Here is a 22,079-nt window from a genome sequence, read left to right on the forward strand (position 1 = left end):
TGGCATTGTTATGGGAGGGGGATCTGTGGATGACACTGTTATAGGGAGGGGGATCTGTGGATGACACTGTCATGGGGTGGATCTGTGGATGACACATATAGCATAAGATGCTATATAGTGTCATCCATAGATCCCCCATAACAGTGTCATCCACAGATCCCCCTCCCATAACAATGCAATCCACAGATCCCCCTCCCCATAACAGTGCCATCCACAGACTGGAGAAGATCGTCTTGAAGACAGGGAGGGCTGGGCATTCAGGGGTAGTCTTATACAGCGAGTATAGCACAAACCCTATATTTTAAATGGAAAAGTTGGGGGTCGTCTTATACGCCCAGTCGTCTTATACGCCGGAAAATACGGTACCTGCGGATGCCTTAAAGGGCATCTGTCAGCAGTTTTGTCCCTATGACAATGGCTGACCTGTTACATGTGCACTTGGCGGCTGAGGGTATCTGTATTGGTCCCATGTTCATATGTGCCCGCATTGCTGACAAAAGTGAAGTTTTAATATATGCAAAGGAGCCTCTAGGAGCAACGGAGGCGTTGCCATTACACTTAGAGGCTCAGCTTTCCGTCCTCTGCACTTTGATTGACAGATCCAGGCAGGTGTGATCACGTTTACACTGCACGGCCCTGTCAATTAAAGTGATGCAGTTGCAGAGAGAGCAGAGCCTCGAGGTGTAATGGTAACGCCCCCGTTGCTCCTAGAGGACCATTTGCATATATTAATACATCATTTTTCTTAGCAATGCGGGCATATATGAACATGGGACCAACACGGATGCCTTCAGCTGCCAAGTGCAGCCAATGTCATAGGTACAAAACTGCTGACAGATGCCCTTTAACATGTGGCAAAACTGCTGGCAGATGCCCTCGTGTATAAACCAGAATATACACGAGGGCAGATTTTTACAGTACAAAGGTGTGTATTTTGTAGCTGATTTTTACTCATTGATTTCTGTGTGGATTACATCCCCTACTGAAATAAATTTAAGACTTTCTGCTTTAGAAAAACTGCAATACGGACTTTGTGTGACTTTGTGTGTGGGTGGACTTTTACAGTGATGTGGATTTTTACTCGTGCGGATCAGAATTCCGTTTTCTTTTGAATTTTGATGCACATTTCTATGTGAATTACATCCCCCATCGATATGAATTGAGACATTTTGCATCTGAAAAGCCACAACACAATGTTATTTCTGCTGTGAAACACAGGGCAAGGATTAAACCTCGTAGGATAACGTGGAGGAAGTCTTCAGGTGGCATATATTCAGATTTTTCCGCCAAATTATTGTGTCTAGTGCGCATGCATCATGCCCACAGCTCATAGTCATCCTTCTCTTCCTGCTTTATCTTTTGGAATGCGCTGTTTCTGTACAAACCAATCGGACGCGACATCCGAGAGTACGGCAACACTTGCAAGGGGCCTCCGAAATTCTATGTATATATTAATAAAAGATCCTGATGGTTTCCTGCTTCTGTGGTCGCGCCAATCTATAGAAGTCCTCCCTCGCTTTACTTCTTCACATATGATCTCTTAGTACGATTATGGTGATACCAAACATGCAGATTTTTATTTGCTTTTTACTACTTTTTCACAATAATTTGTTATGTCGAGAGCCAGAACGCAATCATGTTTGCGCTGTTGTAGCCATATGAAGGCTTGTTTTTTGAGGGCTGAGATGTATTTTTCATTGTTACCATTTTTGGGGTACATGGGACTTATTGGTTAATAATAATAATTTTTAAGTGGAAGGAGAATAGGAAAAAAAAACAATTCCCTATTTTTGCATCTTTTAAGTTATTAATGAGGCAGCTTAAATAAAGCGTTATCTTTATTATACAGGTTGCTGCAAATACAGCAATATTGTGTGTGTCTACGCTCTTTATTTTTATTAGCTTTATTAACTCTATTGTCTATTAGTTTTTTGTCCCACTTTTATAATGCACTGGTATACCTGGTCATTCTCTGCTGCACAATGTAATAGACATACGGTCATGGCAGGGCTGGTGGCTTATCTTAGGCCTTGACAGCAATGGCAATGCATCAGGACCCCACAATTAAGTTTGCAGGGGGCCAATGGCGGCAGAGGGAGCCTATCCATTTACCTACCTAGATGCTGCAGTCTCTATGGACCATGGCATCCAAGGAGTTGAGCAGCCAGGATTGGAGTTCTCTTCAATCCTGACTGTTACAGCAGGAGCCCCACTTCTGTCAGTGCTGGGCTCCCAAGGTGATCCAGAGCATTGTATCAATGCAGCCTATGTAAGGTCTGTTCAGACTCTGTTGCCTGCACCAGGATTAATGGTGAGGGCAGCACAGACAAAACATACTCTGCACAGTTGTGCTGAAACATCGCGCAGGACCAAAGAAAGTCCTGTGTGTTGAAATACTTTTTGTAAACCGTAAAAGTACCTGCAGAGGCATCTATGATGCTTATATAGACATTACTTCAACCTCTAGTGGTGGCTATGTTATATGTACAGCTAATACCTGCCTGTTGTGGCTGAGATAAGAGATAACTCTGTTCCTGGGTGTTAACCCCACAGATGCCGTGGTTAAGTGACTGGGAGCGATTAGAGGGGGCTCCCTATGTCATCTGATGGCCCCTTGCATTGTTCTGAGTGGTTATTTTGTCATTTGGGGGCTTGTTAAGGTCCCCAGGCCAACTGTGTTAGGAATCCTATTACACTCCACCTTTAGCAAGATGTACACTAACAAGCTAAAGGGTAACAATGTTTTAAACTTTTGACTTTCTGGCTCCATATCTCACCACCCACTATAGCTTCAAACGTGTGACTTCCATCATTTCATAGACAATCATCTTGGCTATCTCATACATACATTGGACTTGCAGCTATTTAGCATATGATTAGCAGATTCTTCTCATGTAACTGCATTGTTACTGGTTTGCTCCTGGTGGTGGAACAATCTTTTTCTTCTTGTATACTACAAATTACGACCTGTTCTCACATTTCCTAATAGATCAGTGTGTTATTAGGTTGATTCCCAAGCGAAAGGTCACTGGTTTGAATCCAGGAGCAGACATGAAGAAGATTTCCCAAGAAAAGTCATCATCCAGATCATTAATAGCGGTATCTCGGCCAAGAAAACTGCATCATGTGATCGCCATGACAGTTGGAAGAATACGAAATAAAGTCCGTCCATCCATTTCAAAGTCAACAAGTCGGCTCATCACAAGGTCTATCAGTTCTAGCGCAACAAAAACGGCAGTGGAGGCGGCTCGTATGCTTCGTAATAGTGAGATCACAGACGTCCATGTAAGCACTGTGCGACACCCGAAATGGTGGCCTGAAAAAAGTTGAAGAAGCCTCGACTTCAATATCGTCATAAGAACCGTTGGTTTCAGTTGGCAAAAAAGTACGAACAATGGACAGTAGAAGATTGGAAATGGGTGATTTAGAGCGATGAGACGAAAGTCAATAGACTGGGCTCTGATGGGTGCAAATGAATCTGGAAGAAACAAGGGAAAAGAGGCCTAACGGATCGAGACATTGAAGGAACTGTCAAGTTTGATGGAGGAAGCCTGATGACATGGGGTGTTTTACAGCCAAAGCCGTTGGATACTTGACCAGGATCGATGGTGGTCTCAATGCCGAGATATACGTGAGTATCCTACAAGACGAGTTACTTCCTACACTCGAGTACTATGTGTATGAAAAGGACGACATAGTGTTCCAGCAGGACAATGACCCGAAGCATATGCCAAGATTGGTGAAGAAATGGGACAATGAAGTAGAGGTGCTGGGTGGGCTCCCAGTCACCAGACCTCAACCCAATTGAACACTTGTGGATAGAGTTGAAGAAAAAGCTGTATTCATACCCCAGTGAGTCGACCAGTATGCACCAACATTGGGAAATTGTAGAAGAGATCTGGGAATAGATTTCTGTCGAGACATGCTTGAATCTGATGGAGAGCATGCCCAGAAGGATTCAGGCAGTCTTGAAAGCCAAAGGAGGATTTCCAAAACAATAACATTTAGAATTTTTAGGAGCAAAACAGTAACAATGCAGTTACATGACAAGAATCTGCATAACTAATCATATGCTAAATAGTTGCAAGTCCAATTTATTTATGAGATAGCTGAGATGATTGTCTATAAAATCATGGTAGTCTCACGTTCGAAGCTGTAGTAAATGGTGAGATATGGAGCCTGAAAATCAAAAGTTGAAAACATTGTTAGCCTTTTACTCTTCAGTCTAGTAGAACACCGAAATATTAACTATACATTGAAATATGGAGATTGCCGACACCAGACCTCAGATATTTGTGGCAGGGGCCAAACAGATGAATGGAGTGGCATAATCCTTTAAATGACAAAGAGGCCTACTTCTTAATGGGTTAAGATTTAATATACGTGCAATATAAAGAGGTTAAAGGTTCTATATCCACTGCTATTAAGAACATCTACCAATAACCCATGTATGTGACTGATTACATGCTAATGACTTCATCAAAGATACTATACCTACTATGATCAAAACAAAATATCTACTATTGATACATATTTGTGACTAATCAACTGACTGTGACATCATCAATGGTCCTTTAGAAGTAAGATGTGGCGGGTACAGATACGTTAATGGTTGGGGACGTATGACTTGTATTCTTTGTTATAAGGTTCATGTAGTATGATGTCATGCAGACATCAGAATGCATTGTTAGGCAGCAGGTCCTACAATGAAGCTCCACACCTGCCACAGTACCTATAATCTGAACATCACAATGGTTTCTCCCCTGTGTGAGCCCTCTGATGTGTAACAAGTTCTCATTTCTGGCTAAAAGATTTCCCATATTCTGAGCATGAAAATGGCTTCTCCCCTGTGTGAGTTCTCTGATGATTAAGAAGAGATGTTTTATGGGTAAAACAAGCTCCACATTCTGAACATGAAAATGGCTTCTCCTCTGTGTGAATTCTTAGATGTTCCACTAGAAATGATTTCCGACTTAAACATTTCCCACATTCGGAACATGGAAATGGTTTTTCTCCTGTGTGAGTTTTCTGATGTCTATCAAGATCAGATTTCTGGCTAAAACATTTTCCACATTCTGAACATGAAAATGGCTTCTCTTTTTTGTGAGTTCTCTGATGATGAAGAAGAGTTGAATGATGGGCAAAACATATTCCACAATCTGAGCATGAAAACGGCTTCTCTCCTGTGTGAATTCTTAGATGTTGCACAAGATATGATTTCCGACTAAAATGTTTCCCACATTCTGAACATGAATATGGCTTCTCTCCTGTGTGAGTTCTCTGATGTCTATCAAGATCTGACTTTTGGGTAAAACATTTCCCACATTCTAAACATGAAAATGGCTTTTCTATGTTGTGAGTTATCTGATGGCGAATAAGAGTTGATTTATGGGCAAAACAGGCTCCACATTCTGGGCATGAAAATGGCTTCTCTCCTGTGTGAATTCTTAGATGTTCCACAATAGATGTCTTCTGACTAAAACACTTCCCACATTCAGGACATGGAAATGGCTTCTCTCCAGTGTGAGTTCTATGATGTCTCTCAAGATATGCTTTTTGGCTAAAACATTTCCCACAATCTGAACATGAAAATGGCTTCTCTTGTTGGTGAGTTCTCTGATAATGATAAAGAAGAGCTGATTCCTGGGTAAAATATATTCCACATTCTGAACACGAAAATGGCTTCTCTTCTGTATCAATTCTTAGATGTTCGACAAGAGATGATTTCCAACTAAAATATTCCCCAGATTTTGAACACGGAAATGGCTTCTCCTCTGTGTGAGTTCTCTGATGTATATCAAGATCTGATATTTGACTAAAACATTTTCCACATTCTGAGCATGAATATGGCTTTTTATCTTTGTGATTTTTCTCATATAAATAAAGATCACATTTCTTTTTAAAATCTTTCCCATGTGAAAATATTTCCTCCCATCTATGTCCAGTTCTTGTTTCGACAATGAGTGATTGATTAGCTGAAAACATCTTGTGCCCAGCAGTATCGGTGGATAGATCTTCACTGTGAAGGACTGAAGGTACATTAGGAGTTATTGAATTATCTTGTGTGGTATTGTTATCTTCTGCTTCATTAGATAAATGGAGATGTTCATTGGAGTCATTCATCCCATCTTTACCTGGAAAACAAAACCAAAATGTAGTTATTTTAAAAAAGGGAATTAATCTTTTTATTACTTTTTTAAAATTATTTTTATACCATAGCAAACAAGGAAACAAAGTACATGGGGAATGTAGGAAAACAGGATAATGTACAATTCCAGTAGCTAAATCACAAAAAGAAAGAAAAACTATATATAAAAAAAAAATCATAAGGAGAATTTGTCAGTGGTTCTACACCAGTATTCTTGCACAGAAAAGTAAAAAAAACAAACAACTGTTTGCACAAGCCACTGTTTACATGAAAAATTATGGCTTTTTCCTCATTTACACCATGCTCACCACTCAAAAAGTTGACAGGGTCTATGGCCAAAAAGTTATCCCAGAAAATTTGTGTAAATTCCACTTCAAATCTAGATTTCAGTTTCTGGAGCATTAACATCCTGAGATGTGTCAAAAATATTACTCTTTAGGAATTTCATTGTATTTTTTAGCAGTGGACTTTCCTAAGATCAGCATATAAAGCACTAGTCTTAATAATTTCCCCCTATAGTGTTCATGAGATTTTTCTCTGCAGAGGTCCCAGAATATAATCCCTTGAAAAGACAGTGATTCTATCCATACAAAAAGTATAAAAAATTCAACAAATCCCACAAAAAGGTATATACAGTAGATATCGAATACTGTGAATCGATTCTAAACATATCAGATTTAATCCAAATTTTACAAAAATTAATCTGCCAATTGAATCCAAAGCTTTGGCGGTTCATTTCAGATAAATAGCGCAAAAACATCGCCATAGCCATTTTACTGTGGAAATTTACAGGGAAAATGGGAGGGAGCATAAGGATGAAGGATCACATGACACTGGAGGGGGGCTTGCCCTGATTGGCTCAGAGGCTGACAGCCTAATCAGCCAATCTGGGGATAGGATTCTGGCAGGTCGTTTTGCTCTGAACATGCAAAACGCCAATCTGTGCGCAGCTTTCGATCAGAAAGCATCTGTTTTGGCTGTGTCTGCCAAAGAAAAATTGCAGACACAAGCTGGCAATCTAGGTGCGTTGAGGAGATTATAGAGATACAATTAGGTAGATTTGGGGTTTTTATCAAGGAAAACAGAGAGTGAGGGACTGATCACTTAGAGTTGTGTATTTCATAGAGCTTCTGGCAAGTTCTGCATTACAAAATCCTGGATCATGCTGTAATAGAATAGAGAGCCAGCTAGCCTTTTTTGTAAAAACCTGAAGTTTCTACAGTTCACAGGCTTACTGCTAGCACCTCCATCATCAATAGCATACATACTGCTGCAAACAATGAATCTATCATTTGTAATTGGTCATATCATCGCATTTCAGTAACGCGTAGTATTACTTTAACATACTTTTCATTTGAAGCAAATGTGTTATACTGCATTAGTAGACGCATTCTACTTAAAGGGGTTGTCTGGGTTCAGAGCTGAACCCGGTCATACCCATAATTTCACCCCTGATGTTAGCATCAGAGCATGTCATGCTCCGATGCGCTCCTTTGCCCAGGACAAGGGCTCTTTTATTTACAATAACAAACTGCCGTGCGGAGGCTTCCACCCAGCAGTGTATTCGGTGACATCACCGGCTCTGATGGGCGGGCTTTAGCGCTGCCCTATCCGTTTTACAGGCTAGGGCAGCGCTAAAGCCCGCCCATCAGTGCCGGTTGACGTCACCAAGCTCACTGCTGGGCAGAAGCCACCGCCTGGCAGCCCTATGGAAAACCCGGTTTGTCACCGGATCTCCAGAAAATGCCTTCACCCTGCGCAAATTAGCGCAGGGCAAAGGAGAGCATTGGAGCATGAACTGCTCCGATGCTCAAGTCAGGGAGGCTGCCTGGGTAAAAATGGGGATATGTCCGGGTTCAGCTCTGAACCCAGACAACCCCTTTCACATGTTGTATTACGTCAAGATAGCATGCAGTTACAGAAAATGCATTTTACTGCAATAACTGCATTAATATACCTGTTAGTGCTTGCATTTTACTGTAATAACTACATTAGTGTAGTTAGTGAAAACATTGTATTACCTCTAGATACCATGCAGTTAGCATACCCGTGTTAATGAATGCATCTTACTGTAAAAACTGCATTAGTATTCACATTTTGATGCAATAACTGCATTAGTAGTCCTGTGTTAGTGAACGTGTTGCATTACTTCAAAATACTGTCCATTTTACTGCAATAACTGCATTATTACTATTTTACATTTATTTTCAATACCAGTGTGTAGTGTGTTTTGTAGAAGTGTAGGGACTAAATTACAGAAAAAATACAATTTTCTTACCATATAATAATAATAATCTGTGTATCAAACCTGTGACTTTACATTTTACATTTTTATAGTCCTCATAATAAAATGTCTGGTAAACAGAAAAGTGGAAAGTGAAAGACCTATGCCTCGTCATCTGACAGTCAGAATGTGGGTAGTAGTGCAAACAGGAGTATCAGTAGTTGTAGCAGGCCACAGTTCTCCCTCACTTCCAATAGGCACATTATTATTATTATTAATAATAATAATAATAACGACAAATAGGATGAGATTGTGGACTCCAGAGACCACACTACATTTTTTAAGGAAGAGTAAAAATACTCCTCTTACCATTTTTGAGGAGTATTTTTAGCCGAGGAGGAGTACGTAATTTGCAGTAATTCAAATACAGTACAGACCAAAAGTTTGGACACACCTTCTCATTCAAAGAGTTTTCTTTATTTTCATGACTATGAAGGCATCAAAACTATGAATTAACACATGTGGAATTATATACATAACAAACAAGTGTGAAACAACTGAAAATATGTCATATTCTAGGTTCTTCAAAGTAGCCACCTTTTGCTTTGATTACTGCTTTGCACACTCTTGGCATTCTCTTGATGAGCTTCAAGAGGTAGTCCCCTGAAATGGTCTTCCAACAGTCTTGAAGGAGTTCCCAGAGATGCTTAGCATTTGTTGGCCCTTTTGCCTTCACTCTGCGGTCCAGCTCACCCCAAACCATCTCGATTGGGTTCAGGTCCGGTGACTGTGGAGGCCAGGTAATCTGGCGCAGCACCCCATCTCTCTCCTTCATGGTCAAATAGCCCTTACTTTCAAAGTTTTCCCAATTTTTCGGCTGACTGACCTTCATTTCTTAAAGTAATGATGGCCACTCGTTTTTCTTTACTCAGCTGCTTTTTTCTTGCCATAATACAAATTCTAACAGTCTATTCAGTAACACTATCAGCTGTGTATCCACCTGACTTCTCCTCAACGCAACTGATGGTCCCAACCCCATTTATAAGGCAAGAAATCCCACTTATTAAACCTGACAGGGCACACCTGTGAAGTGAAAACCATTTCAGGGGACTACCTCTTGAAGCTCATCAAGAGAATGCCAAGAGTGTGCAAAGCAGTAATCAAAGCAAAAGGTGGCTACTTTGAAGAACCTAGAATATGACATATTTTCAGCTGTTTCACACTTGTTTGTTATGTATATAATTCCACATGTGTGGATGCCATAGTTTTGATGCCTTCCGTGTGAATCTACAATTTTCATAGTCATGAAAATAAAGAAAACTCTTTGAATGAGAAGGTGTGTCCAAGCTTTTGGTCTGTACTGTACATAATACGTACGCCTACACCTGTTCACATTTGCGTTGGAGGCTGTGTTCATGGCCTCTGTCGCAGATTCTGTCAAAAAGACCAGACAAAAAGCCTTGCATATAGGACTTTGATAAAAAGACAGCATCCCGGACAGAAACTGAATGCACTCCATTATAGTCAGTGGAGTCTGTTCAGCTCTGTTCCTGTCAGTTATGTGCCCGATCCAGCACTTCCATTATTTTCGGTGTTCTGTTCATCTAACAGAGTAGAACAACATAAATAAATAGCGGTGGTATTAAAGTGTCCTCCCGTCATACAGTCCCATGTAAATAACCACCCCCTCCCGTCAGCTTCTCCAGCATACATTCCTATCTAAGTAACATTGCTCCCCTCCTTCCAAGATAGGGGTCTGGAGTGAATGCACAGCAGGTTATCATAGCCAAGTGATAAAGTACAGGGAAGATCCACTATATTGGACTGGACTTTTTCACTTGGCTATAACAGCCTGCTGTGCATTCACTCCTGGCCGGTCAACTTATAAGAAGTCTAATGCCACTCTGTAATAACTCGGGGGTTGCATGGAGCTGTAATAAGCCACCTATATATAAATAAATATTTTTTGGGGCACTCTCTTGTCTGTGCATGTGCAGCGATTTCTTTTTTTAGATACTGTACAATTTAGACAGAAAAAATCCATAGCATTCCCGAGTGGCAGAGAAACTCCAGGCAGGCCCCCTGTCTAACATAAAAAAGTAAAAATCCCAGAGAAGAAATAAAAAACAAAGATAAAAAGATCCTGCACGATGTGATAAATAAATATGCTGATGTCCATGGCTACTTTTATGAAAAAAAATAAAAAATCACAGAAAACAGATAATAATGCACTAACACAATAGATGCAAACATTATATATGGACTAAGCCCCCACATACTGATATGATAAAATCTGAGACTCTCAGCCAATATATTGTGTTTAAAACACATCTGTGCCCATCTACCCGCGCCAAGGTGGTCTCAGTCAGGCAGGTCCTACGCTACATCTACCTATGCCGTTGGGCATCTACCTTCAGGAGAGCGGACTCTGCACATAGTCACAGAGAAGATAAAATCCGAGACTTTTTTTTATTATCATATCAGAGTGATACATATATACTAACACAATAGATGCAAGCATTATATATCTATATATCACTGTGCATTATCTGTTTTCTGTGATATATATATATATATATATTTTTTTTTTTATTTTTTTTTTATACCCCTGCTGAACTCTATAACGAGGAGTCTGAAACGCTCAGCCAAGCGTTTATTAGACGCCTTAGACTTTTTTTTAAGGAGTAAAATTGTCTGAACAGCCATTATTGCGACCTCTGGTGGACTCCACTGCAGGATTATGTTGAGGTCACCTCTGAGTCTGACACAATGCCTTGGAGCCAGGGGTCACATCATTCAATTTTCTCCTCTTTCTAGCAGCCCCTAAAAAACGCCTTTTAGTTGCATCATCTCTATCTTCACTGCCCCTTTTTAGTGGCAACAAAACCTGACATTCTATGGGAGACACTGAAGAGAACCTGGACTGGATATAGTCCCAGGAGACCTCAGCGTGTCATACACAACTTTTCAGCGCAAACTGTGCACTTTCGATTCAGGTCGAATTCATCAAAATAAACTAAATCAAATCTGTGACAAATTAGTTCAAATTAGCCCCTAAACGAACTTCAAGAGGTTTGCTAATTAACAGTGGTTCTGTTGGATCTTATTTTGATATATCCTAGAAGTCCAAAGCTTTAAGATCTTTGAATGCTGGGCCTACTTCACTAATCTATAGAAAACATACACATTGTGATTGAATACATTGGCCCAGATTCAAGAAGCACTTGCGCGGGAACAAGTGTGATTTGCGCCGCGCAAGTACTGATTTGCTCCTATGCAAATTTGCGGCTGATTCTGTAAACCAGTTAAGCCTGAAATGCGGCCATTTTCCCGCGCACGTAGCCTAGCTGTTCCTGCGCAATTTTGCGCGGGGTGTAAGTTGCGCCTTCATGGAATTCCCTCAGCGAATATGCAAATTAGGTACTGCCGATGATTCAGAAACATGCGCGTGTGATGCGCATCTTGCGCTGGAAGCGTGCAAGCTTTTTTCCCTGGGCAAACTTGCTCCTGTTAAAAGCAGGGGCAAGTTAGCAAAAGATGGCCAAATGTCATCTGAAGGAGCGCGCAACTTCAGCAGCACCTAGACAGACGATCTGAACAAGCAGAGCACCCACATTTTCGGGACCTCACATCTGTGCACCAACATGCCAGGGGCAGCTATGGTTTTTGATATTCTATTGACTGAGCCGACTCGTAGGAGGGCACGGGAGAGGATTTACAGAGGGCGCTACAACCTTTTTCAGATGACTGAGGCCTCATGCACACGACCGTTGTGTACATCCGCGGCCGTTGTTCCGTTTTCTGTTTTTTTTCGCGGACCCATTGACTTTCAATGGGTCCGTGGAAAAATCGGAAAATGCACCGTTTGGCTTCCGCGTCCGTGATCCGTTTTTCCAGTCCGTGAAAAAAATATGACCTGTCCTATTTTTTTCACGGACAACGGTTCACGGACCCATTCAAGTCAATGGGTCCGTGAAAAATCACGGATGCACACAAGATAGTCATCCGAGTCCGTGATCCGTGTCCGTGATCCGTGTCCGTTTTTCCTATCATTTTCAATGGAAACTTGACTTAGTTTTTTTTTTCACTTTTCATGTCCGTGGATCCTCCAAAAATCAAGGAAGACCCACGGAAGAAAAAACGGTCACGGATCACGGAACAACGGAAATCCGTTTTGCGGACCGCAAAAAAAAACGGTCGTGTGCATGAGGCCTGATACTGAGGTGTATCGCATGTTTCGCTTTAGCCCTGAAGTCATCCTTGAGTTGGTAACAATCCTGCAGGATGACATCAGCAGCCCGACCCAAATCCAAATCCCAAATCCTGAGCATATAGAAAAATAATAAAAAAATCATATTGTGTTGAGCAAAAAAATGTTGACATAAAATTATTTTTTAGTTTTTTTCTTTGGGCCAAGGGTGCCCCGGCTCTGGCTCCTCAATCTCCGTGGTGCGGAGGAGGCATGGGGTGGGGATGGAGGGGTGGGGGGAGGAGGGGGGGGGGAGGAAAAAGCAGGATGAAATTCAGCAAAGAACCTGCGCAAGTCTGCTCCTATTTATTTGCTCAGTGCAAGCTGCTGAGCAGGATTTGCCCTGAAATTATGCTAGCAAACCTCTGCTGAGCCGAAAATTCCTCATTTACATAGGGGCACACCCACTTTGACTTGCACGGCCTTGCGCCCTCAGCTTTGCCTTAAACAGGAGCAAATTAAATGAACAAACGATTCCTGAATCAGGTGGCAATTTGGCAAAATTGCTCCAGCGCAGAGAAATTCAGCTGAGCGGCTCAGGTGTAAGTAATGGGCAAATCTACCTGAATCTGGGCCATTGTCTATATGTGATGATCAGATGATGGGGGAATCTGACTCTCAGAACTGTTCTCTCCTCTACAGTCATGGAAGGTCTCCTCTTACCCGGTGATGTGAGGGACTGGTGATTCTCCATCATGACGTCCTTGTACAGATCCCGGTGTTCTTCTAAATACTCCCACTCCTCCATGGAGAAATAGACAGCGACATCCTGACACCTTATAGGAACCTGACAACACAAGGACACAGTCATTACCAGACCCCTCCCTTGGCGTTACTGTATAATGTCCCAGCATTCCCAGCAGCGCTCACCTCTCCGCTCAGCAGCTCAGTGATCCTGGTGGTAAGTTCTAGGATCTTCTGCTCATGTATCAGGGAATGAGGTGGAGGCTCGGTGATGGGGCTCTGGCTCCTGCTCCATCCTCCTGACACACGGGGTGTCACACACTCACCAGACGACTTCTTCACTACTGTGTAATCCTGTGTATGGGGAGACGCCGATCACTACAGAGATTCTAAGAATCCTTCACCTTTCCAGACATTTCCCTGGTTTATTACTAGAGATAAAAGTGATGTCATGTGAGACTCTCACCTCTCCAGTTATCAAGGAGATGATCTCCAGGGTGAGGTCTAGTATCCTTGCAGCCATGTGGTTTCTGTTCTTCTCCATCCTTGGTGGGTCATTGATGGAAAGGACCATTGTCTTTAAAAAGTAGAGTCCTGCACCTAAGGAACCTGAGGGAAACAAGGAGGACTGAGAGCAAAATCACATCTGGAAGAAGAACATCTTACATGAAGTAAAGGGTCTTATTCCTTTAAACCGGCGTATTACCAAATACTAATATTATACGTATCTGTTAAACTAATGTGCACTATAAGTGGCTGAACTGTATCTGGTCCTTAAACCCTTAAGGACCTAGGACGTACCGGTACGCCCTATTTCCCGAGTCCTTAAGGACCCAGGACGTACCGGTACGTCCTGACTTAAAATCTGTATTCCGGCGCCCCAGGGGTTAATTGGAACGGGATTTCGGCTGAAATCATTCAGCCGGCATCCCGTAACAATGCAGGGGGGGGTCATTTGACCCCCCCGTATCGGCGATCGCAGCAAACCGCAGGTCAATTCAGACCTGCGGTTTGCTGCGCTTTTTGCAGTTTCTGATCGCCGCGGTCCCTGACCGCGGGGATCAGAAACTTTAGAGTGGCTAAAATCATTATTTTTCACCCCCCCCTGCACCCCTGCACGATTTGATGCCGGCGGGTGGTGCGGGGGGGGTGTCGCATGCGGTGGGGGCGTTGCGGGAGGCGGGCGGTGCGGCAGGCGGGATCGCGATCCCCCGCCCGCCTCCCCATGAACGATCGTTGGCTTCTAGTGGGTATACCAGGGTGCCAGCACATTGCTGGCACCCTGGTATAAACGGCTGACATCTGTGCAGATGTCAGCCGTTTAACCCTTTCCATACCGCAGTCCGTACGGACCGCTGTATGGAAAAAGTTAACTGTCATCGGTCAGGGAGCTCCCTCCCTCTCCATCGGGGGGCTGCTGTGGCTTTGCAGCCCCCCTATGGAGAGGGAGAGAGCCCCCAGAGAGCCCCCCTCAGCCCCGTGCTTACCCTTCCCCGTCTGCGAAGTTCTGAGCAGACGGGGAGGGTTCCCATGGCAACAGGACGCCTGCTCAGGCGTCCTGCTGTCCATGGTGCTGAACAGATCTGTGCTAAAAGCATAGATCTGTTCAGTGTAAGTAAAATACAGTACAGAACAATATATATTGTTCTGTACTGTATTATACAGACACCAGACCCACTGGATCTTCAAGAACCAAGTGGGTCTGGGTCACAAAAATGTAAAAAAAAAGTGAAAAAAGTTAAGATAAAAAAAAAAACATTTATCACTGAATAAAAATTAAAAAAATAAAATAAACTACACATATTAGGTATCGCCGCGTCCGTAACGACCTGATCTATAAAATGGTCATGTTACTTTCCCCGCACGGTGAACGCCATAAAAATAAAAAAATAAAAACTATGAGAAAATTGAAATTTTGCCCACCTTACTTCCCAAAAAAGGTAATAAAAGTGATCAAAAAAGTCGCATGTACGCCAAAATAGTACCAATCAAACCGTCATCTCATCCCGCAAAAAATGAGACCCTACTCAAGATAATCACCCAAAAGCTGAAAAAACTATGGCTCTTAGACTATGGAGACACTAAAACATGATTTTTCTTTTTTCAAAAATGAACTCATTCTGTAAAACTTACATAAATAAAAAAAAGTATACATATTAGGTATCGCCGCGTCCGTATCGACCGGCTCTATAAAAATATCACATGACCTAACCCCTCAGATGACCACCGTAAAAAAATAAAAATAAAAACAGTGTAAAAAAAGCCATTTTTTGCCATCTTACGTCACAAAAAGTGTAATAGCAAGCGATCAAAAAATCATATGCACCCCAAAATAGTGCCAATCAAACCGTCATCTCATCCCGCAAAAAATGAGACCCTACTCAAGATAATCGCCCAAAAACTGAAAAAACTATGGCTCTTAGAATATGGAGACACTAAAACATTTTTTTGGTTTTAAAAATGAAGTTATTGTATAAAACTTACATAAATAAAAAAAAATGTATACATATTAGGTATCGCCGCGTCCGCGGCAACCTGCTCTATAAAAATACCACATGATCTAACCTGTCAGATGAATGTTGTAAATAACAAAACAAAAAAACGTGCCAAAAAAGCTATTTCTTGTTACCTTGCTGCACAAAAAGTGTAATATAGAGCAACCAAAAATCATATGTACCCTAAACTAGTACCAACAAAACTGCCACCCTATCCCGTAGTTTCTAAAATGGAGTCACTTTTTTGGAGTTTTTACTCTAGGGGTGCATCAGGGGGCTTCAAATGGGACATGGTGTCAAAAAAAACAGTCCAGCAAAACCTGCCTTCCAAAAACCGTATGGAATTCCTTTCCTTCTGCGCCCTGCCGTGTGCCCGTACAGCGGTTTACGACCACATATGGGGTGTTTCTGTAAACTACAGAATTAGGGCCATAAATATTGAGTTTTGTTTGGCTGTTAACCCTTGCTTTGTAACTGGAAAAAAAATATTAAAATGGAAAATCTGCCAAAAATGTGAAATTTTGAAATTGTGTCTCTATTTTCCATTAAATCTTGTGCAACACCTAAAGGGTTAACAAAGTTTGTAAAATCAGTTTTGAATACCTTGAGGGGTGTAGTTTCTTAGATGGGGTCACTTTTATGGAATTTCTAATCTAGGGGTGCATCAGGGGGGCTTCAAATGGGACATGGTGTCAAAAAACCAGTCCAGCAAAATCTGGCTTCCAAAAACCAAACCGCGCACCTTTCACTCTACGCCCTACTGTGTGCCCGTACAGTAGTTTACGGCCACATATGGGGTGTTTCTGTAAACGGCAGAGTCAGGGCAATAAAGATACAATCTTGTTTGGCTGTTAACCCTTGCTTTGTTAGTGGAAAAAATGGGTTAAAATTGAAAATTAGGCAAAAAAATGAAATTCTCAAATTTCATCCCCATTTGCCAATAACTCTTGTGCAACACCTAAAGGGTTAACGACGTATGTAAAATCAGTTTTGAATACCTTGAGGGGTGTAGTTTCTTAGATGGGGTCACTTTTAGGGAGTTTCTCCTCTTGGGGTGCATCAGGGGGCTTCAAATGGGACATGGTGTCAAAAAACCAGTCCATAAAAATCAGCCTTCCAAAAACCATATGGTGCACCTTTCACTCTACGCCCCGCTGTGTGGCCGTACAGTAGTTTACGGCCACATATTGGGTGTTTCTGTAAACGGCAGAGTCAGGGCAATAAAGATACAGTCTTGTTTGGCTGTTAACCCTTGGTTTGTTAGTGGAAAAAATGGGTTAAAATGAAAAATTTGACAAAAATATGAAATTCTCAAATTTCCTCCCCATTTGCCAATAACTCTTGTGCAACACCTAAAGGGTTAACAATGTATGCAAAATCAGTTTTGAATACCTTGAGGGGTGTAGTTTCTTAGATGGGGTCATTTTTGGGTGGTTTCTATTATGTAAGCCTCGCAAAGTGACTTCAGACCTGAACTGGTCGCTAAAAATTGAGTTTTTGTAAATTTCTGAAAAATTTCAAGATTTGCTTCTAAACTTCTAAGCCTTATAACATCCCCAAAAAATAAAATATCATTCCCAAAACAATTCAAACATGAAGTAGACATATGGGGAATGTAAAGTCATCACAATTTTTTGGGGTATTACTATGTATTACAGAAGTAGAGAAACTGAAACTTTGAAATTTGCTAATTTTTTTCAAATTCTTGGTAAATTAGGTATTTTTTTGTGCAAAAAAAATAATTTTTTTGACTTCATTTTACCAGTGTCATGAAGTACAATATGTGACGAAAAAACAATCTCAGAATGGCCTGGATAAGTCAAAGCGTTTTAAAGTTATGAGCACTTAAAGTGACACTGGTCAGATTTGCAAAAAATGGCCTGGTCCTTAAGGTGAAAATGAGCCCGGTCCTTAAGGGGTTAAAGCCCAAAATAACCCAGACCTGACCCATCTGGTCCAGGAAGATAGACTATGACTCTTTTACATGTAGACAGTCAGCACCGAGGAGGGGGGGAATGACTATCTAGTATTAAATAAATAGATGTTTGGGACGGGAAGAGTCGGATCTTGTTGCTGAGATGAATCTAATGATCCGACTCACTAACTACAGCTGGAATTCCCATCACTGACTCTGCAGACTAGGAGATCTCAAAGCCTCACCCCCTCCAACATACAGTCCCATGTAAAAACATATGTTCAACACCCTTCAACAACAATCCCATGCAAAAAAAAAAAACATACTTGCTGCCCCTCCACAACATACAGTGTCATATAAAAACATCCCTGCAGCCCTCTCCGACATACAGTCCCATGTACAAAAAACATCCATGCAGCCCCCCCTCGAACATACAGTGTCATATAAAAACATCCCTGCAGCCCTCTCCGACGTACAGTCCCATGTAAAAACATCTCTGCAGCCCCCTCCAACATACAGTCCTATGTAAAAACATCCCTGCCACCCCCTCCGTCATATAGTCCCATGTGCAAACCTTCAGTCTCTTGTCTTCACCTGAATACAAAGAAAAAGCACAGTCCTGTAATGGTCCTGCATATGTCATTGATCACATGACTGTTACATCATCAAAGGTCCTACAGCCACTAACATTTACAGCAATCACATTCAACTGATCACATGACTGTGACATCATCAAAGGTCCTACAGCCACTATTATTTACAGCAATCACATTCAACTGATCACATGACTGTGACATCATCAAAGGTCCTACAGCCACTAAAATGCAATTTAATAAAGCTTTATTGGCACGTCTAAGTAAAACATTTAGCATTGCCAAAGCAAAATAAATAATAGGTATTGTGGATGGGGGGTTTGCTGTGGGAATTAAAGGGGGTGGATGTTGGGTTAAAGGGGCAGTAATAGTCCATGGTGTCTCATCTTCCTCTCAGTTGGTGACAGGTAGAGATTTATTGGGCAGCGATCTTCCATGTAACTGATCACATGACTGTGACATAATCAAAGGTCCTACAGCCACTAACATTTACATCCCTCCCATGTAACTGATCACATGACTGTGACATCATCAAAGGTCCTGTAGCCAAAAACATTTACAGCCCTCCCATGTAACTGATCACATGACTGTGACATCATCAAAAGTCCTGTAGCCAATAACATTTACAGCCCTCCCATGTAACTTATCCCATGACTGTGACATGATCAAAGATCCTACAGCCACTAACATTTATATCTCCCCATGTAACTGATCACATGACTGTGACATCATCAAAGGTCCTACAGCCACCAACATTTATATCTCTCCCATGTAACTGATCACATGACTGTGACATCATCAAAGGTCCTACAGCCACCAACATTTATATCTCTCCCATGTAACTGATCACATGACTGTGACATCATCAAAGGTCCTACAGCCACTAACATTTACATTCCTCCCATGTAACTGATCACATGACTGTGACATCATCAAAGGTCCTACAGCCACTAACATTTACATCCCTCCATGTAACTGATCACATGACTGTGACATCATCAAAGGTCCTACAGCCACTAACATTTACATCCCTCCCATGTAACTGATCACATGACTGTGACATCCTTTAAGGTCCTACAGCTGAGCTTAGAGTAAGGTTGTCAGAAAGAGGTCCTCCTTCTGGAGTCCATAATCTAGTCTGATTATTCCTCTGTCTGAGAATGCTACCTGCTCACATAATCTTAGGTTTTGAAATTTTGTTACTTCGAGCCCGAAGACGTGCCAGGGAAAGACGCAGGCGTCAATTTCGGGTTCACCAAATGAGTTTAACGCGAATGCGCAGTGGAGGACCTTCAGAGCTATACCATAAGCTCCGATCACATCCCAACAAGTTCCTCGACTACCTGCGTATGTCTCTAGAAAGTTTTGATTACCTAGTACAACGTATCGAAGCGACAATACAGAGACAAGATTCTTATTACAGAAGATTCATTCCTCCCCCTGAGGGTCTCATGGTGACTCTAAGGTATGAACAACATTGAAAACAAAAATATAGTGATTTGTGTTTATTGGACTATTATAATAATTTTTTTTAATATTTTTTTTATTCAGATTTCTGGTGACTGGAGAAAGTTTTTCATCCCTTCATTCTCAATTTGGGATGGGAATACCTATTGTATCCTCCATAATCACAGAAACTTGCCAGGCCTTGTGGGATTCCTTATGTGAAGACTTCATCCCACTTCCCACAACACAGCAGTGGCTGCAGATCGCAGAAAAATTTTGGGATGTCTGCCAGTTTCCCAATTGTGCGGGTGCTTTGAACGGCAAACGCATTCGGATTCTAAAACGGTCGGGCTCTGAATCTGAGTGTGTTTCTTATAAAGAGTATTTTTCGGTTGTTGTCATGGCCGTTGTAGATGCCCAATATCGTTTCCTTGCAGTGGACGTTGGTGCATGTGGGAGAACCAATGACTCGTGGTTGTTAGAGGATCTTTTAAACGATAGCTTTGGCTTGCCAGCACCAAGACCGCTCCCAGGTACCGAAGGACCGCCAATGCCCTTCGTTGTTGTTGGAGACAAGGACTTCCAGATGTGTCCTAACATGATAAAACCCTACTCTAATCGAGGACTTAACTTCAGTAAAAGAATCTTCAACCACAGATTGACAAGGGCACGGAGAATTGCAGAGTCTACTTTCGAAATACTGTTTAGAAAATGGGGAATTTTGAGTACACCTAGGCAGCTAAAGCGAGACACAGTCGACGATATTGTGCAGGCCTGTGTGGTGTTACACAATTTTCTGATCATGAAAAAACCTCTACAGGATGACCTACAGTCTGATGATTGTGGTTTGCAGAGTTCCCAAAATTGGGATCCAAGGTCGACCATTGCTGGTAACTCCATGAGGCACAACTTTGCAGAATATTTTATTTCTAAAGCCGGCTGGGTGGACTGGCAGGACGGAATAGTGTGAAACAGCCATACACAGCGTATTCATATAGCGCCAGGATATTCAGCAGCACTTTACAATCAGGGGGGTTCATGTATAGACTCGTAAAATAAGGCTAGTTTCACACTAGTGGCAGGGGAGTCCGGCGGGTGAACAGCCTGTCGGATCTAGTCCTGCCACTAGTTCACGTGTGCCCCCGGACTGCCGCTCCGTCCCTACTGACTATAATGGGGGCGGAGTTCCGGCGGCAGCGCACGGCGAGAGGCAGCCAGACTAAAACTACGACACGCAGTACTTTTAGTCCGGCTGCCTCTCAACGCGCGTTGCCGCCGGAACTCCGCCCCCGCCCCCATTATAGTCAGTAGGGACGGAGCGGCAGTCCGGGGGCACATGTGAACTAGTGGCAGGACTAGATCCGACAGGCTGTTCACCCGCCGGACCTAACATAGTAACAAACACGAGAAATAAAGGCTCTGCTCATAAGAACTTACAATCTATGAGGAGACGGGTGACCTAGAAGGCGACAAGCGCTGCTTGTTTTGTACAACATAAAGACTAAATAGCTAAACGCTATCTAAAATCTTAGGCAGGTTATAATGCTACTACTGAAAAAATGTGCGGTCTATCTTCAGAGAGAGAGAGCACGGTTGGGGTTTGGGATGGTGGTGGGGGGGTCACGAGAGTTTTCATTATCGCTGATGTGGTTTGTGTGGTAATTTACTTTGTACTATATGTAAAAATAATAAAAATATGTTAAGTGTTATGTGGCCTGGTATATTAAAACAAAGGGGTTCTGCAACTTTTTTATTTTTATTTTTTCTGAGGATCTATCCTCTGAATAGGTCATCGGTACCTGATAGGTGAGGGTCCAACACCCAGAAACCCCACCGATCAGCTGTTTGGGGCTCATTCACACGATGGTATGGACGCTGTTCCCCTGTTGCAGACCGCAAATAGCGGTCCGCAATGCACAGGCACCGGCTGCGTGAATTCCGTATTGCAGTGTGGATCCATTGATTTGAATAGATTCGTGATCCGCAAGATACGGCAAAAGGTAAGACATGTCTTCTCTTTTGCGGTGCGGAGGCACGGACCTGAATGCCCATGGAAGCGCTCAGCTAGTTGAGAAGGCACCGGCGCTGGCAGTAGCACGGCGGCCTTCTCACTGTTCACCTCAGGTCCGGTGACGTCACGACTAGTATGACTGGCATGGGCGCGGCTAAGCCCCATTGAAACGAACGGCGCTTAGCCGCGCCCAGGCCAGTTATACTAGTCGTGACATCACTAGGACTGGGGTAAACAGCGACTGGCTACTGCCAGCGCCGGTGCCTTCTCAACCAGCTGAGCGCTTCCATGGGCATTCAGGTCCGTGCCTCCGC

At 42.4% G+C, this 22,079-nt stretch overlaps 2 protein-coding genes across 2 annotated transcripts; one reads left to right on the top strand and one right to left on the bottom strand.

The window, feature by feature from the left end:
• Positions 1-4,493: 4,493 nt before the first annotated feature.
• On the bottom strand, positions 4,494-13,340 carry LOC120999703 (zinc finger protein OZF-like). The gene is made up of 2 exons (XM_040430724.1): positions 13,285-13,340; positions 4,494-6,134 (listed from the first exon to the last, which is right to left on the bottom strand). Exons 1-2 carry the CDS (start codon positions 13,316-13,318, stop codon positions 4,795-4,797), a joined length of 1,374 nt encoding a protein of 457 aa, XP_040286658.1. The 5' UTR covers positions 13,319-13,340; the 3' UTR covers positions 4,494-4,794.
• A 6,347-nt stretch (positions 13,341-19,687) lies between these two features.
• Positions 19,688-20,902, top strand: LOC120999720. The gene is made up of 2 exons (XM_040430742.1): positions 19,688-19,773; positions 19,860-20,902. Exons 1-2 carry the CDS (start codon positions 19,760-19,762, stop codon positions 20,722-20,724), a joined length of 879 nt encoding a protein of 292 aa, XP_040286676.1. The 5' UTR covers positions 19,688-19,759; the 3' UTR covers positions 20,725-20,902.
• The last annotated feature ends 1,177 nt before the right edge of the window (positions 20,903-22,079 follow it).

The sequence above is a fragment of the Bufo bufo genome, chromosome 4, assembly GCF_905171765.1.
Source record: "Bufo bufo chromosome 4, aBufBuf1.1, whole genome shotgun sequence".
Lineage (NCBI taxonomy): Eukaryota > Metazoa > Chordata > Amphibia > Anura > Bufonidae > Bufo > Bufo bufo.